The sequence below is a fragment of the Aedes aegypti genome, chromosome 1 (genome assembly GCF_002204515.2).
Source record: "Aedes aegypti strain LVP_AGWG chromosome 1, AaegL5.0 Primary Assembly, whole genome shotgun sequence".
NCBI lineage: Eukaryota > Metazoa > Arthropoda > Insecta > Diptera > Culicidae > Aedes > Aedes aegypti.
Genome location: NC_035107.1, coordinates 32,294,091 through 32,314,567, shown reverse-complemented (window position 1 = coordinate 32,314,567; position 20,477 = coordinate 32,294,091). Strand labels below are relative to the sequence as shown.

The 20,477-nt window shown below is 41.1% G+C and overlaps 1 protein-coding gene across 1 annotated transcript; it reads left to right on the top strand.

The window, feature by feature from the left end:
- Positions 1-3,324: 3,324 nt before the first annotated feature.
- Positions 3,325-19,653, top strand: LOC5577550 (high affinity copper uptake protein 1). Its single transcript, XM_001663376.2, has 3 exons — positions 3,325-3,924; positions 3,995-4,185; positions 19,214-19,653. The coding sequence occupies exons 1-3, from the start codon at positions 3,865-3,867 to the stop codon at positions 19,413-19,415; spliced, it is 453 nt and encodes a 150-aa protein (XP_001663426.1). The 5' UTR covers positions 3,325-3,864; the 3' UTR covers positions 19,416-19,653.
- The last annotated feature ends 824 nt before the right edge of the window (positions 19,654-20,477 follow it).

Sequence of the window (20,477 nt, the reverse complement as noted above, 5' to 3'; positions counted from 1 at the left end):
CTACAGAGCAATCTCCACAGATGCTGGAGGGGATCATCGAGGGGCTCTTTCCGCGCCAAAACCCTAGCCCTTGGCCTCCTTTCGTAGGACAGCCGGGGATTGGGGCTGGCGATGAGGAGAGGGTAACCGATGAGGAACTTGTAGGGATTGCAAAATCCCTCAGTATAGGTAAGGCACCAGGTCCGGAGGGAGTTCCAAACCTGGCCCTCAAAGTCGCAATCTTGGAGGCTCCCGGGATGTTCAGATCTGCTATGCAGAAATGCCTGGACGAGGGAGTATTTCCAGATGTGTGGAAGTGGCAGAGTCTGGTACTATTGCCAAAGGCGGGAAAATCACCCGGTGACCCGTCGGCGTATAGACCAATATGCTTGATCGACACGGCGGGGAGGTCCACCGTAGACGCTATTCTGACGGTTAAGAAAACCGCTGAGATAGCACTCCAACGTAAGAGGAGGGGGATTCGCTACTGCGCAGTAGTGACTCTGGATGTAAGGTACGCATTCAATAGTGCTAGTTGGGCGACTATTGCTGATGCGCTCCTGCGTCTGGGGATACCCGAGTACCTGTACAAGATTCTCGGGAGTTACTTCCAGAATCGGGTATTAATTTATGACACAAAGGTGGGTCGGAAGTGCTTTCACATAACCTCAGGAGTCCGGCAAGGTTCCATCCTGGGTCCGGTGTTATGGAATGTCATGTACGACGAGGTGTTGAGATTAAAATTCCCGGCGGGTGTGGTCATCGTTGGCTTTGCCGACGATATTACGCTGGAGGTCTACGGTGAATCGATCGAAGAAGTGGAATTGACTACAGCCTACTCGATCGCAATAGGGCGATATTCAAAACTGTAAAGGCAATAGATAGCTCTTTTTCAATGGTAGTAAAAACGAAATCCTGAAGCAAAGAAAACACCACGGAAGATGAACTAAACACAAAAAGTTATGTATTCACTTTACACGTGATTTCGAATCACTACTTTTTTGATTCAGTTTCCTAATTGCAAGCAATTTACGATTTTTATTATTTTCCATACGTTTTGACAGTTCTCTGACTACCATTCTTCCATGCACCTGTGTTGAAAGTTTGAGAAATTTGAGAATCCAGCGTAGCGCGATCAGTGAGTGGAATAGAAACATCAGTGTCGCCACTCGGTGGCCGGTAAGAGAAACTGAATGTTCGAAAGGTTGTTGTCTGTAATTTTTGCCGCTGGCGCCAACTGTTAGCGTTTGAGAACAAAATAAACAGTCGTTACCTTATTGTGGAGGAGTGGATGAGCTCCAGGAAACTGGAATTGACTCACCACAAAACTGAGGCGGTTGTTTTCAACAACCGAAAGTCGGTACAGCAAGCGGTGATCAGTGTAGGCGACTGCACGATCACTTCGAAGCGCTCCGTCAAACACTTGGGGGTGATGATCGACGATAAGCTTACCTTCGGTAGCCACGCCGTTATGCCTGTAAGAGAGCCTCCACAGCTATTGTGGCACTGTCCCGGATGATGTCCAATAGCTCTGCGGTGTACGCCAGTAAGCGTAAGCTTCATCGGCTATTACCCACATCGTCTTGGAACTACAAAGGAGGTGGCGAGTGGACTCGAGAAGTGGCTAGTGCAGACGCTAAACAACAGGTGGTCCAAGGGTTTGCAGTCGGCTACGTAGGTCATACCGGTGCCCTACGGTCGAAATCGACCCTTACAGCGATTAAGTGGCCGCGGGGAGAACATCCTGGTAGCGTTGCTGTCATGGCGCCGGCCTACTGGGTTGGATACGAGCCTCTGGTTGTTCGGGGCAGGTGGAGGCCCCTTCGTCAGCAATCTCAGCTTGTGCTAGCTGATAGGGCCTGAGCCTTTAGTAGGTTAAATTGCGAAGCCCGCAGTATCAGTTCTTGATACCTGCGGAACAGCTGGGCGCGGGCGTTGTGGTCGACCCTGCCCACCTTCAGCGGACAATGGGAGGTGAGGATCACCTGGGAAGCTGGCAAAGCGCCAGCATGCTACCTTGGTGGACCCCCCTAAGCGTGTCATCGATGTTCGTTGCTGCATGGCTACGCAGCTAACCTAGAGGTTGCGACGTGCAATAGCCCCTCTCCGAAGCAATGCCTTCTTGGTGGTCCCGGAGAGACGAAGGGTTTGGCGGCAATGGGAATGGTTTAGTGGGTCGGGGATGTAGTCCTGTTTACTGCTTGCATGTAGTAAATGGTCCCCAACCCCACACTCCCGGACCTTGGTCCGGAGTCTGTTGAGCAGATTATCCTCCCATTGCTAAGAAGAAAAACCAAATGTCAGCATACGACCAAAGTTCCCACCAGGGTTGGTTACCCGATCTTCCCCAAGGTTACTCGTACCTCGGCCAGTACCACGAGAAATTAGGGATAGGAGCTGCTGGGCAAGAGGCTATGGACCGCACAAAAGGGGTCTATTTTATTCTTGCAGGTACCAATGGTACGCCATGCCCAGCCATTTACCGTGTCGGAGGAATAATACATAATGGTTTATTTTGTATGCTTCACTGAGGGCATAAGTGTCCGTAATCGTAATATGAATTAAAACGGTAGTCTTACGATTATTTGTTTGCTCAGTGTCTAGTTCTAGTTTTCGATCTCAAACAGCTTTTTCATTAATTTCGTCAATATGAAGCTCAGTCGCATAAAAAGCGTTACGGAGCCGGTTAACATTTGTTTAATTTCAACAAATACAAAGTGTTTATATCTAATGCACCTCGTGGCATCCCTAATTGGATAAATTCCTTAGAATTTATACGATAAACGGAGTAGGTATTAGGTAACATAGTTCTCAACAACTTGTTCTGAAGATTTATCATGTAGATGCCATTGGACTATCATTGTAGGATGTACGCAATTTACGTAGAGAGCTGGAAATAATTAAATACGTAGGGTTTTTAACTCATAGGAAAGTTCCTGTTGGATTCCTAGAATTTTGCTTTGTTCCTTGCATATGCATGTTATATGTGCTGCCCTCAGTTGAACCAACTTATGTCACATATCTGCGATGCCCAATGCATCACTTCGTCGTTCCTCAAGTTATTCCAAGTTGTCAAGATAAGCCCCTTTTTTCTGGGGCAATCTAAATTTAGACCAGACAATAATGTCATCCCGAAAGGTGATTGCCGATGCTTGATGTACTCTTGACGACAATCGGAGGCGTAATGAGCTCTAAATCTTCCATCAAGCTCCGAGTACAAGCCGGTGTGCACTTTTGCACACGTCTCCACAGTGGAATAGGAACGGTATGTCGCATTGCCCACGGCACCACAGTTGCGTGACAATACCTACGAAGAACGCCAGAAGAGCTTCTTATCCTTATCAACGATTGGCGAAAGCGGGGTAGCTAAAATTGACACCCGATTGGAACCGGTCTGACGCTATTGAACCTGTACAGATTTTGGTGAGATCCCAACTTCGGTCGAACTTCCTTATCCAGTTATCGAGTTTGAGTGCGTTATCTACCGTTCCGGACTGGCCCGATAAGGTATCCAAATTGTCCCAATCGAGGCGAATATCGGATTTGGCTCTTTCTCGAGCTTACATTGTAGCACATTGTAGATAGGTGCTTGGCCCGAAGTTCACTGATAACGAACGAACAGAAGAGCCCTTCGGGGACCCTGCTGATAAGTAGAAGAAGAAAGTCTTGAGACGGGTCGTTTTGAATGGGCTTATCATCAATTATCTTCGTCGTCGACGATTGGCTTCGTAATTCCGATACAGGTGTCCGCGCCTCGAATCGCACATATCAGTCATATAAAACCATGCAACGGCCGAGGGCGGTATCCCAGTAGGCCACTCGTTCGGATAGGGTTTGTTCTGTGCGCGCGCGACTTCGTTTCCTTGACTACCCCGAAGTTCTAAGATGGATCACAACCATGGAGGACCTGATGACATGGAGATGCTCTGTCCGATGAAGATGTCGGTAAGTGCAACGCCTACTGTTCCGGGTATTGTTGCGTAACTTGGTACTCATCACGCATCGATTTCCGCAGTTTCACGGAGGAACCTGCGAGGTGATTCTGTTTCCGTCATGGGCCACCACCAAAACGGGACAGTTTGTGGGGGCGTGGATCGGATTCTTCCTGATGGCCCTGCTGTACGAGGGGCTGAAATTCTACCGGGAGATTCTGGCCCAGAAGGAGGCGGAAAAGCACTGTTCACCGGGAACCAAGCGATCCATGAGGTGAGTGGAGTGTCGATATAGGGAAGATAACAAGTGAAAAAAGGGAATTGTAAATCGTGTTGAGGTGTGTTTCTCAGCTATCGGTTGAATGAGTTGGGTTTCGATTCGTTTGTTTGACCCAGTTATCAGGAATTGGTCAATATTGACGGTTAGTTTATGGAGAGCCATTCGATACTTTTGCGCTGTTAACATTTATTTCGATAGTGCTGCTACATGTGTAAAACCTAGCACATAGTGCTAGGATAGATATTCATTGAGGAACGAATCAGTTTGATGGTGTTCAAGTGCTTTTGATTGTTATTAAAGCTACTGAGTTATCTCTCTCGGGTTAACGTCTTTGGTGATATGCATGAGGTTTTGATATTGATAGCATTATTGAATCAAGGTGATGAACACTTATCTATTAAAAATGTGATACTAATGGTCCATTTCGGTTTTAATAATGTACTGACTTTGATGTCAGAACGCAGTATTCTGATTTTTTTTTTCGATGAATCCCTACTGGGATAGTGTTTAGCATCTTAACTTTACTGTTTTAAAAGCACTTTCGCCGCTCAAAGCTTAGCTATTCTTTGTCAAAAATTCAAAAGGGAATGCGTTCTCGCATAAAACGTTTAACCTAAACAACCCAAAGAGTTTTTCTAAGTTATTTTTCATGAAATCAGACAGGAATTTGTCTTGAGGTTTCTGTGGAAACTTTGCTGGGTTTTTATTTTTGCGTATATTCTTCCGAGTGCATTACACTCTTCTGAAATTCTTCAAGGTTTTTTTTTTATCAAATGCATTGCTTTACTGATAAACACAAGGCTTATTACTAGATGAGTTCTACTAACATTTTTGGAAAGGTTGTTCCATAAACTACTCCAAGGATTTGTCAGTAATTCCGCTAAATATTTTTCTAATAGTTTCCTTAATGATTTAAGAATTTCTTAATATATACCTTTAAATACTTCATCATGAGGAATTGCAATGATTGTTTCAAAGATTTTTTTCCAAATTTCTTTGTCCATTTTCTAGAGATATTCTATTCTTCCATATTTTTTCTATAAACTCCATCAAAGATTCCTCAGTTGATTTTTTTTTCTTAAGGTATTTCTCTGATGATTTTCAATGACATGCATCCAAAGATTTCTTCAATAGTTCCTAAGTAGACATCTCAGAGGACGCATCTAAAAATCCTGATCGAATTCCTACACTGAAAATAATCGGCAGTCGTGTCGGATTGCAAGGTGAAATGACGTGTAAAATTTGTGATTCTGTTGAAGATTGACTTTGGTTTGATAGGAAAGTCTTTTACACATGATTTGAACGTGTTTTACAATGGCGATATCCATCACTAGTAGAACTAGTTTGCCTATCATGACGAGGACTCACATTTGCCGTTTACGCGTGACATGTTAAATGACATATTATTTTTGGAGAAACCGGGTGCCCGTAATGGGTGCCTGGAATCAGAAAATTATGCAATCGCTGGTAAATCCTACAGCAAAGTTTTCGATAATTTGTAAATTAACGTGTTTTACATTTGAATTTGGATTGCTGATAGCGACTGGTTTTACACCATCGTTTGATGTTGTAATAAGTATCGGACTTATTAGGAAAACAACGTGATTTAACGAGAACAATTTTATTCGACCCGATCAACCTGATGGCTAGATTAGAACTGACTATGCAAATACAACAGAACATTCTAAATACAACACGAAAAGCCTTAATACAAGTGTTGCCAGATTTTCTGAAACTTATTACAACTTATTACACGCTTTCTCTTTTTTCTTTTGATGATAAAAAAAAACTTATCCTAATCTATCTCTAAATATCAAATCTGATCGGAGGGCGCACAACACGTCCACTACGCGTCTTATAAGGTACATTTATAGAAGAATCATCCGAATCAGATTGAGACATACTATTCGTTAAGTCAACGTCAATGGGGGACTCTGAATCACTTGCTGTATAGAAGCTATCGGGATCAACTTCCAGCGATGTATCAGGTGACTGTAGTTCTGATCTACCACCATCCTGTAGTTCAAGTCTAACAGGAAGCTGCTGATCTGAATTGGAATGGTTAAAATGTGGTGGCCTAACAACTGATCGATCAGGACGATTGTGTCGATCAATGTGTTCTTCAAAAAACAGCTCATTGTCATTTGGACTTTGATTTTGTGTTGTTGCAATAAACCGCCTATTTCGTCGGAAATGATTCCCAGAGCCGTCCCTAACGATGTATGATCGACTGTTAACAATACGCACGATTTGACCGTAGTGCCACTCTTTACCGTTCTTTTTAAAAATAACTTTATCACCAACATTCAGGACTGGCAACGGTTTAGAAGAACGATCATAGTACTGCTTCTGATACCGGCGTTTACGTTTTATCTTTTCCGCAACATGGTTTTCTTTCAAATTATTTCGCAAAAGCAAGTTACTGGATATTGGTAGCCGCGTCTTGAGTTGGCGCCCAAAGAATAGTTGAGCTGGAGTGAGGCCCATACTCGCTACAGGAGTAGTATTGTACTCAAACAATCGATAACGAAAAGATTTCACGTTGCCAGCTTCATAACACCTTTTAAGAATGTTCTTAGCAATAGCCACACCCTTTTCTGCCAAACCATTGCTCTGTGGGTATCGAGGACTAGAAAACACAAATTCTATGTTGCATTCATTAGCATATGAATCAAATGCAGACGAGTTAAAAGGTACGTTATCACACCTAATCTGTGTAGGATAGCCATAGTCACAAAACACTCGATCAAGAACGTCAATCACATGGCGGGCGGACTTCTCATTCAACTGTCTGGATATAACATATCCCGAATAAGCATCTAGGATTACCACATGATCATGCCCGGCATACTCATACAGATCAATACCAACACGTTGAAAAGGGTAGCAGGGAGGAGAGTCCTGGTGGAGAGGTTCCTTTTGAATATTACGAGTAAACTTTTCACAAACATTACATTCTTTGACTAGTTCAGTGATATCGTTAGACATTCCAGGCCAAAAGAACTGAGCTCTTGCGCGTGCAAGAGTCTTTTCCACACCCAAATGTGGCGCATGTAGCCACGTAGATATTGTCGACTGCAGTGATGTTGGAATAACCAGACGATGTTCTTTAAACAGCAATCCGTTTTCGAAATGCAGTAAATGCCGATGTTTAAAGAAAAGCTGACCAAGATCATCCAGCTGATGATAAGATGGCCAGCCATGATCCACGTAACCAATAATGCGACGATAACGTTCATCGTTGTTCAAGGTTTCTACATAGAGTTTGTAATTATCAGGGGATAAGCATACACTACGAGTTATGGCATGAATCATACCGGAAAGTTCCTCAGACAAATCCTTGCTACCTGGAAGTGCTGCACGAGACAGGCAATCAGCAATCAACATATCCTTGCCAGGTGTGTATTTTATGTTCATTCCCGGGTATTTCAACAAATGTAAAAACATCCTTTGAAGACGAGGCGTAACGTCATCGATATCACGTTTTACCAATGACTCCAAGGGCTTATGATCGGATTGTACTACGAACTCTCGACCATAGAGGAAATAATGGAATCGTTCACAAGCGAACACAATAGCAAGAAGCTCCTTTCCAATCTGAGCCCACTTCTTCTCACTATTCGACAGTGTTCGAGAAGCATAAGCCACCGCCTTTCCATCTTGCATTAGTACACTTCCTAGACCATCCTTTGAACTATCAGTTTGAACAGTAACAGACTTACTTGGATCAAATATGGCTAACACAGGTGTTGTAGTTATAGAGCCTAATAGATCTTTGAGTTCTCGTTCCTGAACGTCTGTCCACGACCATTCGACATCATTTCGAGACAGCTCTCTGAGAGCAGCAGTGCGCTGGGACAAATTAGGAATAAACTTTCCAATATATTTTAGTAATCCAAGCAGCCGAAGAACATCCGATTTAGTTTTGGGTTTGGGCATATCAAGGATCGCAGATATATACGATTGATCAGGTCGTATTTGCCCCTCGGAGATAATATGACCCATGAACTTGACCTCATCAGATCTGTATTGCGTTTTGACAGAATTGAACTTTACGTTATTCTTACGTGCTCGCTCAAGAACAATAGCTAAAGTTTTGTCATGTTCTTCAAAATTTTCTCCTGAAATCGCAACATTATCAAAATACACCTCAACTCCTGGGATATCTCCAAATAATTGTACCATTCTTTTTTGAAATAGCTCTGGCGCGCTACTTATTCCAAATGGAAGACGGTTCCAGCGAAACCGGCCGAATGGGGTCATGAATGTAGTTAAGTCCGAGCTTTGGCGATCCAACTCCATTTGCCAGAAGCCATTACGTAGATCCAGCACAGTGAAAACGCGCTTTCCCGACAAACGACTGAGGAGATCTTCAGATTTTGGAATAAGAAAATGCTCTCTCTTTATACACGCGTTCAAAGGTTTAGGATCTAAACAAATACGCAAAGAACCGTTTGGTTTTTCGACTATCTGCATATTGTTCACCCAATCTGTAGGGTAATCCACAGGACTGATAATACCGTGCGCTACCATATTTTCAAGTTCCGTTTTAAGACGATCATGCAGACTCATCGGAATACGTTTCTTGTAATGAAGGGATGGAACAGCGTTGTCTTTAAGAACAATAGTACAATAACCTGGCAGCTTACCCAAGCCCTCAAATACATCTACATTTGATTCAATGAACTTTTCTCTTTCGGATGGGAAGGAAACCAAGCATTCTAAACTGTCCAAACGCTCAATAAGACCAAAGGCAACACACGATTCACGTCCAATTAAAGGCTCAAACGAATCATCGACAACGAGGAAATCGGCCGTATGAGTTAAACCCTTACCTTCATCCACACACTTTAGCGTAACCAAACCATGTATTTTAATTTCATTAGAACTGTAGTCAACAACATTGAAAGATCGTTTATTTAAAACAGGGAAGTTTCATACGGGTAATAACACTCAGTGGTATGCAATTAACGTCAGCGCCGGTATCGAGCATGAAATTAACCGGCCAGTCCTGGATTAGATATCGCTTGGTCCATTTTCCACCTGCCTCCCCATTTGACGTTGCATTCGAATCTATTCTATAGTTAGAGATGGATCTACCAGGAAACCTACATTTACTATGATTGTTATTCGAATCCGCTACAAAAAAATTACCTGCATCAGCCCAGTTTACCATATGTACATTAGTGTTGACTGCTGCCTGCTTCACGTCGTGCTTAGATCCCGCTGACGAACGCGCTCCTCCGTTACTGCTGTACTGGCTACCGCTCTTGTTGTCGTGTTTGGTTGTTCTGCAGTACTTTTTGAAGTGGCCACGCCGTCCGCATCCGTCACAAACTACATCGATAGCTGGACAATAACGCCGATGACGTCCATTAAACGGCTGACCACAATTGTAGCACGTCAATGTCTTCAAAGCTGCTATCTCACCATTCGCCTTTGCAGATTTATCGATTACGTTATGCACCTCCTTGCGTTCCAACAGTTGTTTATTTTCGGCAGCGGCTTCGTAAACTTTGCACATTTCAAGAATGTTTGCGAGCGGCTCATTCTTTCCATCCAACAGTTTGAGTTGTAGCTTCTTGTCCTGAATTCCGATGATAATCCGGTCACGCAACATCCGGTCTGCATACGAAGTATGGCAAGCTTCACATTCAAACTCACAATATGCCAGCTGGGTGCGAAGAGCTGTTTCGAATTCAGCAAACGGTTGCTTTTCTTTCTGCATGATCAAATTAAACTTGAACGCCTCAACTGCCAGATTTTTCCGGGGAAGACAGTACGCATCAAACGCATTGATCACCTGCGCAAGTGTGCGTACTTGTGCTGCTCCCGCAGCAGGATCCACGGCGGCTGGTTGATTGTTTTCCTCGCCTCCTCCAGCTGGCTGATCGCCGCCGGCCGCTCCTCCACCGAACATACTTTCGACGTCACCATTATTCGGAAACAAAGTGTTATAAATTTCCACACCATGCTCACCAACTAGCCATAAAAACGTTGCAATTTTACTTCTCTCTGTTTCGCCAGTTTTGTTGTTCGCAATCATGTAAATGTTGAACTTTTGCTTCCATCTTGGCCACTCTTTCGATAAATTTGTGCAGTCCAAGGATTGCGGTAGTCGATCCACACCACTTGCCATGTTTACAAATTTCAATTCTGGTTTGACAGTTCAATCTTCACAGTGTGAGTGCAAGGGTGCTGTTACTTTCGGTCTCTCACTGCCCACTATTCGGTCTCTCACTGCTCACAGAATTTTCTGCGAACCGAGCTTACACATACACATCAATGATTGAATACGATTCACGACTGCACAAATTGAACCGGTTTTCCTTGCGGTTTCTTTCAGACGCCAATGGCGACAACTAAATGGTTTAATTTTCGCTACTCATGTAGAATTTTCACGACACTCGAACTGGTTTTCAGTCCGTTTTCACGAATATCCTTTCACTTCTGACACCATGTAATAAGTATCGGACTTATTAGGAAAACAACGTGATTTAACGAGAACAATTTTATTCGACCCGATCAACCTGATGGCTAGATTAGAACTGACTATGCAAATACAACAGAACATTCTAAATACAACACGAAAAACCTTAATACAAGTGTTGCCAGATTTTCTGAAACTTATTACAACTTATTACAGATGTGTTTTACAATTAGTGAAAATTCACGTGTGAAACACGTTGATCGAGCTTGTAGAATGTTTTCAGTGTACAGAAGTTCCTTCTAACATACCGTCTAAGATTCTTTTAGAATTAACACTAACAACTATTCCAAGAATCCGAGAATCTTTTTGAATTCCTTCAAATCTGAGCATAACATAAATAATTTGATCCACAGATTTCTACATACATTTTTCCAAGATTTTTTCGAAAAAAATTCCGGGTGTTTCTTAGATGTATTCATACATAAATGACAGTAAAACCCAAAGGAAGTATTGAGTCCGGGAACAGTTTTGGTAGACTCAAACTCAAATCTCAATTATTGAGTTCTCCCGTGAGAGCGAACTCATTTGAGATCTGCTTCGAAAAACTCATACAAGAAATTTTGATGCAAAATCTGGACACATCCAAATTGGTAACCAATGGCTTTGCAAGATGCTGTTGAGCGCAATTCAACTAGATAAAGCTCACCAATACCACTATCAGGAAGAGCTAACACTAATCTTCCTGATAGTGTTGTTAGCTGGACTGGCTAAAAAGGGCTCAACAGCTACGTTTCAAATAGAAAAGCTCAAGACCTCTTGGGCCCTCCTCTAATGTTTGTCCAGAAATCACTTGCTCACGCTCATGTTGCCAAAAAGATTCAATCACAAAACTCATCGGACATCTGTCAAACCTCAATGTTATTGTTTGCATTAGAAAGGTTTGTTACATGTCTAGCAGAAAAACAAAGAATCGGTTCTTTGCCTGAAAAAGTGTGGAAATACGAACCAATGAGTCAAAATGACCAAATTAATAATGATGATTCAGCTGTTGCGTTTCGTGAGCTAAAACTCACGCGGTAAAAAAATGTGAAGCGTGAGAAATGAGAATTTGAGATTTTCGCAACGCGCTGTCTCGAAGAATATCTAAAGGTTGTTCTCGTTCTACACGGCCACTTGTGGAACCTTAACATTCTGGGGTAGCAGTGAATGGGATGGTCATGCGGTAGGGTGCGTGGTGATTGGCCAATGATCAAAGTAGGCCGATGGCATCCGTAATAGTATAGCGAGAGTGAGCAGTGGAGTTTAAGCCTACAAGGCAGCGCGGATCCACTCAATCCGTAGTGGAGCACAATAACCCAAAGTTGGCTAAATTTCCGAAGGTATTTTGCCTTTGAAGCCATAGGAGAAATTTATTTCTTGTTCTTCTTGCTATAATAGGAGCCAGGACACTCGGAGGAAATAAGCCATTTTACGAGACAGTCGGTTGACGTTTTCTGGCGGGCCGCTCATTATTATTGTTTTAAAAACTAGCATGATATGTGAATGGCGCTGGTAACGTTTTTGTTGATGATGACATTTTCGTCTCTTTCTGGCTATTTTTCTACGCGGTTACATGTCTGATGTTACCAGTAAATAAAATAAATTCTTCCCTGCCTACTAATTTCAATTTTACTGGGGAAGATTGAAAAGCTTGTTGCACGCCATTAATGAATGAGCTCCTCCCAAATGTGGTGCTAGAAGAAACGTAAATAAATGGGCCCGCCAGCAAGTTTCAAAGCTGGTAAACAAACAAAAAACATATGATTCGAAATGTCTCATAAAATGGCTTATTCTGGTGTTCCAACCCCGGGACCATCGGATAACTATGGAGTGAAAATAACCATTTTCAGCAATACCACTCTCAAACGTCATAACTCGGTCGTATCACTCGCTTATGGTGAATCCTAGACCATCACCTTCCCACCCATCCAAATCCTTGATATCTATGAGCTGCCCTTCTACGCCTACTTGTCCCATGTTCTATGTGAACCTTATGAGCTGCGAGACAAACATGCGTAGAACGGCAGTGAGGGTGTCGTCGGTGAGTTGCTGACCTTTTACTACACAGTTCGAACGAAACGTGTAAATTTCTGAGACATATAATGCACATAGTTGGAGCGTGGAATATCATGAATATTTACATGATATGTCATGTAAACTTCAATTATATGTCATGTAATCCAGCAGGATTCTGAGTGATTACATGATATATAACACATTTTTACATGATTTCAGACTTAAATTTACATGACGTCATGTTTACATCGCATAAATGAAGTTTACATGACGTGTAATCTGTGTAAGTATATATCGTATCATCATTATCCTTTCTTATCCCAGTAACGGAGAACATGGGCGTGGCCGGCAATAGGAGCGCTCATGTCTTCTCAACTCTGAACTCTGATTGGATGGCTATTCACTCCAATATAGCCCTCCATAAGCAATCGGAATGAGATTGAGCAGACAAAAACAAGGCTATTATGAAAGAAAATTTGAGGATTTCGAAAAAAAATAGATTGTTCCTAGGGAAATCGCAGGGTTAATTTCTAAACAAATCAATGCGACTACTTAAGTCAGGAATCAGTCAGGAATATCTGACAAAAAACACTTCGGTGTATATTCTGCAGTACACTAAGCACATTATCACAAGAGCGACAACAAATCTATGACTCACAAGAAGTTTATCTTATAAATTTCATACATAGGAGAAGGTATTGACCGTGATTGTTTTATTTTATTTTGTTTTATGGCTGTAGCGGTCATGCGACTAAAGGGAGTCTATAGAAGCAAATGATGGAAATGAATAGGTGGATAGGCATCGCAAGGGAGCGACAAGATTAAAATTTGATAAGATGGTGAAAATTGAGCAAGCCATTTTAAAGTCAGTAAGCATCGAAGCGCATTTCCATCATTTGCTTATATACCTAGACTACCTTTATCTTTGAGTCGCATGATCGCTACAGCCATAAAACAAAATAAAATAAAACTTATAAATTTCGTTTCGCTTCTTCAGCTCACTGTTCTGTTCATTGTAGAACTACGTGAATTATGTATGTAAAAGCACACTAGTGGGTTTCTGACCATTTTCAGACGATTTTTCAGAGGTAATGAATAAATAAATAAAACAGATTCCTTGTAAACTCTTGAGATTTATAAGGCGTCCTGTGAATTTCTAGCGGAATATTTTGCATTACCAGTTGTATTTTGAATAATTAGGGCAAAATCTTGAGGATTCTGAAAAAGTTTTCTGCAGATTTTGAAGATTGCTTGTGATAGTCCCCGATGTCCTAATGAACTTTTGAGAATTACCATCGGGAGCTTGAGGATTTTCAGCAAGATTGCAAAGGAATCTTAAAATTCTAAGCAATATCCTCTAAATTCCTAGCAAGCTCTTGGGTAGATGTCAATCCTTATCAGGCTCCTAAGCAAGACCCTCAAGATTTTAAGCAAGGTCCTGTGCATTTCTAGCGAGTTACATCAGAGTTCCAGTTTTCTGTGAATTCCACACTTATCAGGCTCTTGGGGTTCCATAGCGGGATCCTGCGAATTTCTGTTGAATTAATTGAGCATCACTGTTTTATACCATTTTGGAATTATTTCTAAAGGAATTTTTCATCCATATTTCTTAATGAAATCCTATTGAAGGCGTAGTCAATACTCTGTTTCTAAAAAAATATCATAGTGTTTGTGTACAGCTGTTGCTTCAGTTGTATCTGTCAAAAATGATTGCGACTAAACCGTCAATTTAAGATATAGGGTAAGTGTTCCCTTAGTTGTGGGTGTTCCTATAGTTGCGGTAGTGCCGTTTTCACTGATTTTATCACATTAGTTACAGAACCGACACTGCCAATCGACGTAATGGCTTGTTGATACACGGAACTCTTGAAAAGAGCGTTCGAATTGCCTTAAAACTGATGAAATACCACTAAAATCCTAGAACTTTTCTTACTTGTACCAATAGTTGCGGTAAAGTGTTCCTATAGTGGAGGTTCCCATAAGAAAACAACGGATACCGCAACTATAGGACCACAAATTATAAATATACCGCAACTAAAGGAACAGAGTACCAATAGTGGAGGTATTATTTTTCACTGACATGCCGTGGATTACTGCGATGAAATCATTTTTCTCATTAAGTCAATGGTCGTTACTTCCCGTTACAACATTAACATGTACATTAATTTCACTTCTTGAGTTTGGGCGGTTAAATGAAGTTCAATCGTGCTTAGTACCTCCACTATTGGTACATCTACCCTATGGTGTCTTCGGTATAGTTTTTCCATATTTTTCAAACATTTTTTTCAGTGATGTGAAATTAGGGTGACCCGCATTACTGTGATCGATCTTATATCAATACATGTATGTTTAATTTTAAATGACTCTACATACAGTTTTCTCGGTTGTTCCATCAAATATCTCTTTTTTTTTTTTGCTTTCTTTACCATATAGATTTCGGTTTATGGTGAATATATCTTTAAATATTCTTCTTCTTCTCGGCATTACGTCCTCACTGGGACAGAGCTTGCTTCTCAGCTTAGTGTTCTTATGAGCACTTCTACAGTTATTAACTGAGAGCTTTCTTTGCCAAAGTGCCATTTTCGCATTCGTATATCGTGTGGCAGGTACGATTATACTCTATGCCCAGGGAAGTCAAGGAAATTTCCATTACGAAAAGATCCCGGACCGACCGGGATTCGAACCCAGACACCTTCAGCATGGCTTTGCTTTGTAGCCGCGGACTCTAACCACTCGGCTAAGGAAGGCCCTACTGCAACAGTTAGAATAATTAATTTAAACGATTAGAATTGCATGAATCTTGAATCACTCCATTTGCTCTACCAACTATTCTCTTAATTCTATTAAACTTCGAACTAATTCAACATTAAACTTCGAGGGATGATTATTTCACTTTCGCTTCGATGATATTACACATTTTCATTCGTCCTGACAGTTCAGTTCGTACGTCAGTCGCTCTATTGTGCTCTATAGGCCTATTCAAATGACGTCTCAAATCAGCTGATCGGGAAGCACTTTGACATTTCTTCTATAAAAATGACAGGCCCGTGTTAGCACCGGTCCTCCACCGATGTAAACAAATGCATAGGCGGATCTGTCACATGAAAAGGCCTATTGTGCTCTCATTATACCGACGATCTACGAAGCAGGGTTGTGTAATGGTAGGTGCGCGTCGTCCGAGGGACGTCAAACAAGTTTGATCAGTTTTTAAGTGATTTTCGTTGGTTTGAGCCAAACAACTTTTATATTTGTTTTTGAGATTTTGTCACACCCCTGGTTAAAACTCATATTTTGGGTGTATTTTGATTTCCGTGTCCCTGTTGTAAAAGTAAAACCACAGTGAAAATTAGTCGGTGAAGTGAACGTCGAACATGATCAAAAGTGGACTAGACTATTTTTTAAAATTAAATTTTAATTATTTGGGTGGGAAAATTTACCAAAGCAGTAGCAAGGACACGCTCTGTCGTGGTATTTAATAAAAACAATATTTCATAAAAAAAGACTTTATTGTAAAACTCAACTTTTTATTATTGTCCAAAATCGGTAATCAGAAAAGACTTCATGAAGACTACAAAAAATAGTAGCACGAAGCTCGAAATAAAAATTTGAAAAAATAAAACTAACCTTTGGCCCGCTGATTTGAGCTTTTGCCCCATTATGGGCCGGCAATGGTTTCTAAGCAATAATTCAAAACTAATACACCTCAAAGGATCCTCTTGAAACACCCTGGCATAAAAAATCGAATGAGATTTTAATTCCATTTTGTTACATGCAATGAGAGTTTGACCGAAAATTTCAATTTTCACTTCTAAAAACAACAAATAGCCATAACTTTTAAAAATCTCAATCTATTTTTATAATATTTGGAGGGAAAGTAGTGCCAAAATCAACGCATACTTCACAATTAAAATTGAATTATTAATGAGTCTATGGGTCACCAATACATCAATCAAAAATATAACACATTTGTGAGTTTTCCTGAAAATTTCATCATGCATAATCGATCGAACGATAGCGAAACTAGAGAATTTTGAAACTTTGATGTCGGCACCCAATACTATAAAGGTTAAAATAACTTTTATGAATAGGGTAAAGAACTACTTTGGCCCTACCATGATTCACTTTGAAATAGGGTTCTCAGTCATATTTTTAACCGTCTAATACCTAAATACAAATTTAAACATAACTATCGTTATCTAAATAGATCTAAGCACGTTTTAAACAAACATTTCATTTTGTTTCGGTCTGCAAACTTTTGCCCCACACTAACCGGTAGAGCAAAACTTCGTTTAAGACAATCAATTTTTAAACTGTTAAAAATGCGTAAATATTTTGGCACAAGTTTGTTCAGCTAAATTGTAGCCAATATGTTGAAACTTCACTATGTGGTATTTATTTCTTTTCGACTGCAACCATTAAGTATATGTTGATTATTCCAATAAGGTCAATCGTTTGTCGCACATTACTCTATGCGTATTTCAGATTATGGTGGGTTAAAGTGCAATGTTCTTAGTTAAAGTTTATTAAATCAAGTTTCAAATCTATCGTTCGGACTTGCAAATTTCGTAGATTGTTAAGCCATCTTTCTTTAATCTTGAACGTATTTGCTCATTTTTCGCTGCTCCCCACAAAAAAACAGCACTACCTTCAAAGGGTTACAAACAATCCGAACCGTGCAGACGGCAGCCACACACAGTTCAAAGGAAAAACACAATTTTCATCCCATTTAAACACATTAGTGTAGTGAAAAGACCTGAAAAGATGGAAAAATTCAAACGCAAAGCAAGCGTGCTGCTTGATACTTCTTTGTGTGCTGCAGAATGAGATACGCACACGTCACACTCGTCCCCATCCATGGCCTGCTTTATCCTTTTCGTTGAAAACAGCAGCCTTCTGCGACCGAGAGAAAAAAATCACAGAAATCCTTTTTTCTGCAATCCACACCGGAAGATGAAAGAATTCAAATTTCCTGAACTGGCAAATGTGACGTCGTCGTCGTCCGCGCCATTGTCGCACCAAAGCAATTATAATTCCTCCCACTTTTCCCAGCGCGCGCCACATTCGAATTCGAGTGTCGGTCGGAACAGGAGTTGAAGCCACTTGCACTTGGGATTATTACGGCGATTGTCGTCGTCGATTGCTCATTAGGACGCAGTCTCGGTCTCCGGGCGGTGGCACCCTTTTTTTATCGCCACATCAGCAGAGCACCCAAAGGAGACGGAAATTAATAATCGTTTTATTTGATAAATATCCTTCAACACTGGAAGAGTGTGTGCGCCGTTCCACTATGGGCCAGAAATCGAAATATAGCGACGAAATTCCTAGCACTTACATATTGACCAAAAATCAACCTAAGTTTACCAAAATATATAACGCATTAATCATGGCAATAGAAGATTACAACGATGTTTGTCTTAAATTGTTAATAATTTTATTCGACATTTATTCCAATACTTCAACATTGGATATTCTATGTAACTCATTAGTACTATATCAGGGAGGAAGCTTTAGAATCGTTTTCAATATTTTATTTTGAATCCACTGCACAGCTTTCTTCCTGATATTACAACAGCTTGTCCATATTGGTACAGCATACAACATGGCTGGCCTGAAAATATGTTACAAGATCAAAAGCTTGTTCTTAAGTCAAAGTCTTGTGGATAAATACATTTTATATATTTGTTACATTCGGCTTAAATGCCCTCCAGGTATTTTTGAAAGTTAAATTTTTATCTAGCATGAGCCTTAGATACTTAACTTCATCTGACCAATTTATGGGAACCCCGAAAAAACATGAAAAAATATGTAGAAATTATCATAAATGTAAAATATACTAGAATTGCTTTCTAAAAATATGCATGCAATATTTTTTTACCATATCATACTATATCGTCATGAAATATGCTGAGATTGAAGTTTTTCCGTTTAATCAAAATTTAACTCAATAAATTACAGTATATTCCCGTACGAGATCGATTAAAGTTGTCGGTAGACATGTTCCTAATAATAAGAAACTCATATCACAAAATTAATTAGAAAAAGGTTGTTTTAACTTTTTTTAACGGAATTTCGATTTCTGACCCATAGTGCGCCGTTCGGTCTGACTGCAACGCCTCGACGACGACTTTTGACTCCAGAGAACCGGAACTCGGGTCACATGACACAGTCAGCGAAGGAAAAGCGTTTTTTAATTTTACGACACGTGGCCGTGACTTCTGATCGTCGTCATCCTCTCCGGTGCAACGCAGCAGCCCACTTGATGTCGATTGCATACCAGGCGCGCAACGCCTGCTTGGCTTGCTGGAAATCGATTCCGGTGTAGCTCCAGCTAAGAGAGCTGGATTGCTTTGATGCCCTTTGATTTTCGGTGCGTTATTTATATGAATAGGCTGCGATAAGATCTCCTTGGAAGTCGAGAGTGTCGAGATTGGGAGCTGATGGCGAAAATCCAATTTTTCTTCATTTAAGGAGGAATTTTTTTATGAGCATTATTTCTGATTGTAATAATTGGCTTTCTTCTTTTTCCCTCCTTTTCAGACACTTTATGACCGATAAGCTGCACATTCTGCAATCGCTTCTGCACCTGATCCAGGTTTCCGTTTCCTACATACTGATGTTGATTGTGATGCTGTTCAACTTGTGGCTCTGTTTGGCCATAGTTTCCGGGGCGGCAGTTGGATACTACTTCTTCGGGTGGATTCGCCGGAGCAAGATGGATCCGAACGAGTGCTGCAATTGACTGTTGGATGGCGATGATGGATTGGAACAGTTCGACTACTGACTGATGTTTGCCCGCTAGAGTTAAGTACAGCGCCGATTGCTAGTGACAGCAATCGATTGAGATGTAACCTCCACTTGTAGAAAAGTAAGAAATTGAAAACTTTGTTGTATAGTACGTATGACATAGTGTTTAGAGAATGTTTGGTAGCTAGGAATTAAAGAAATAAATTGTACATATGTAAATAGCATCGCAATAATTATAGTTTTCGTTATCCTTTCGAGTTTAGCTGCATTCCTAGGTTTAGATATTTACCCGTGAAGATAACTAACTTATCGTTTATCTGGTTGGCATTTAAAAATATAAGAGTGATTTAACAATGTCACGTCACAATGCCCGGTTCGAAGACGGTTCCTTCCATTTTCGATTCTGCCACATCCTCACCTAATCATTGTGCACTTGATCTGCCTTCTTAGCTCGCTGTGTTCCACCTCAACTTATACCAACCGGATCCGAAACGAACATCATCATCGCAGGGTTGTTGTCCGACAATCTTGGAACATGCCCTGCCCTTCGTATCATTCTAGCTTTCACCACCTTCTGAATACTTGATTCGTCGTAGAGTTGGGCAAGCTCGTAATTCATCCTTCGTCACCACTCACCATTCTTAGGCTCGCCATCAAAGATGGTCCTAAGAGTCCAGCATTTGCAAACCCCAAGACCTTGCAGGTTTCCCTCAAGCATAGTCCACGTTTCGTGCCTGTAGTGGACTACCGGTATTTTAGGTGTATGTGGAAAACTTCGTGCTGGAGCGAATTTTTACAGGTAGCAGCTTCTTCTGGAAGCCATATCAGGCACGACATCCACAAACGATGCGCATCCGTATTTCACAACTATCGTTATTGTCAGCCGTAAGCACGCTGCATCACGCTTGAAGCGGCTGTATAGATCTACAACCTTCTGTAATGTTCGGCCGTCAATTTACATATGGTCGGTGTTCAGACAGACTGAACCAAGTGTTTTTTGAATGATTTCAGGAAAACGTACCCCAAGCGTTCGGAATAACAAAATATTGGCATTATT

What these genes read in the sequence shown, in the direction of transcription:
- LOC5577550 (XM_001663376.2), top strand. Translation starts at nt 3,865, where the DNA reads ATGGATCACAACCATGGAGGACCTGATGACATGGAGATGCTCTGTCCG. An exon ending in TCTGTCCGATGAAGATGTCG is followed by an intron (nt 3,925 to 3,994) that starts GTAAGTGCAACG and finishes CGATTTCCGCAG; the next exon opens with TTTCACGGAGGAACCTGCGA. An exon ending in GGAACCAAGCGATCCATGAG is followed by an intron (nt 4,186 to 19,213) that starts GTGAGTGGAGTG and finishes CCTCCTTTTCAG; the next exon opens with ACACTTTATGACCGATAAGC.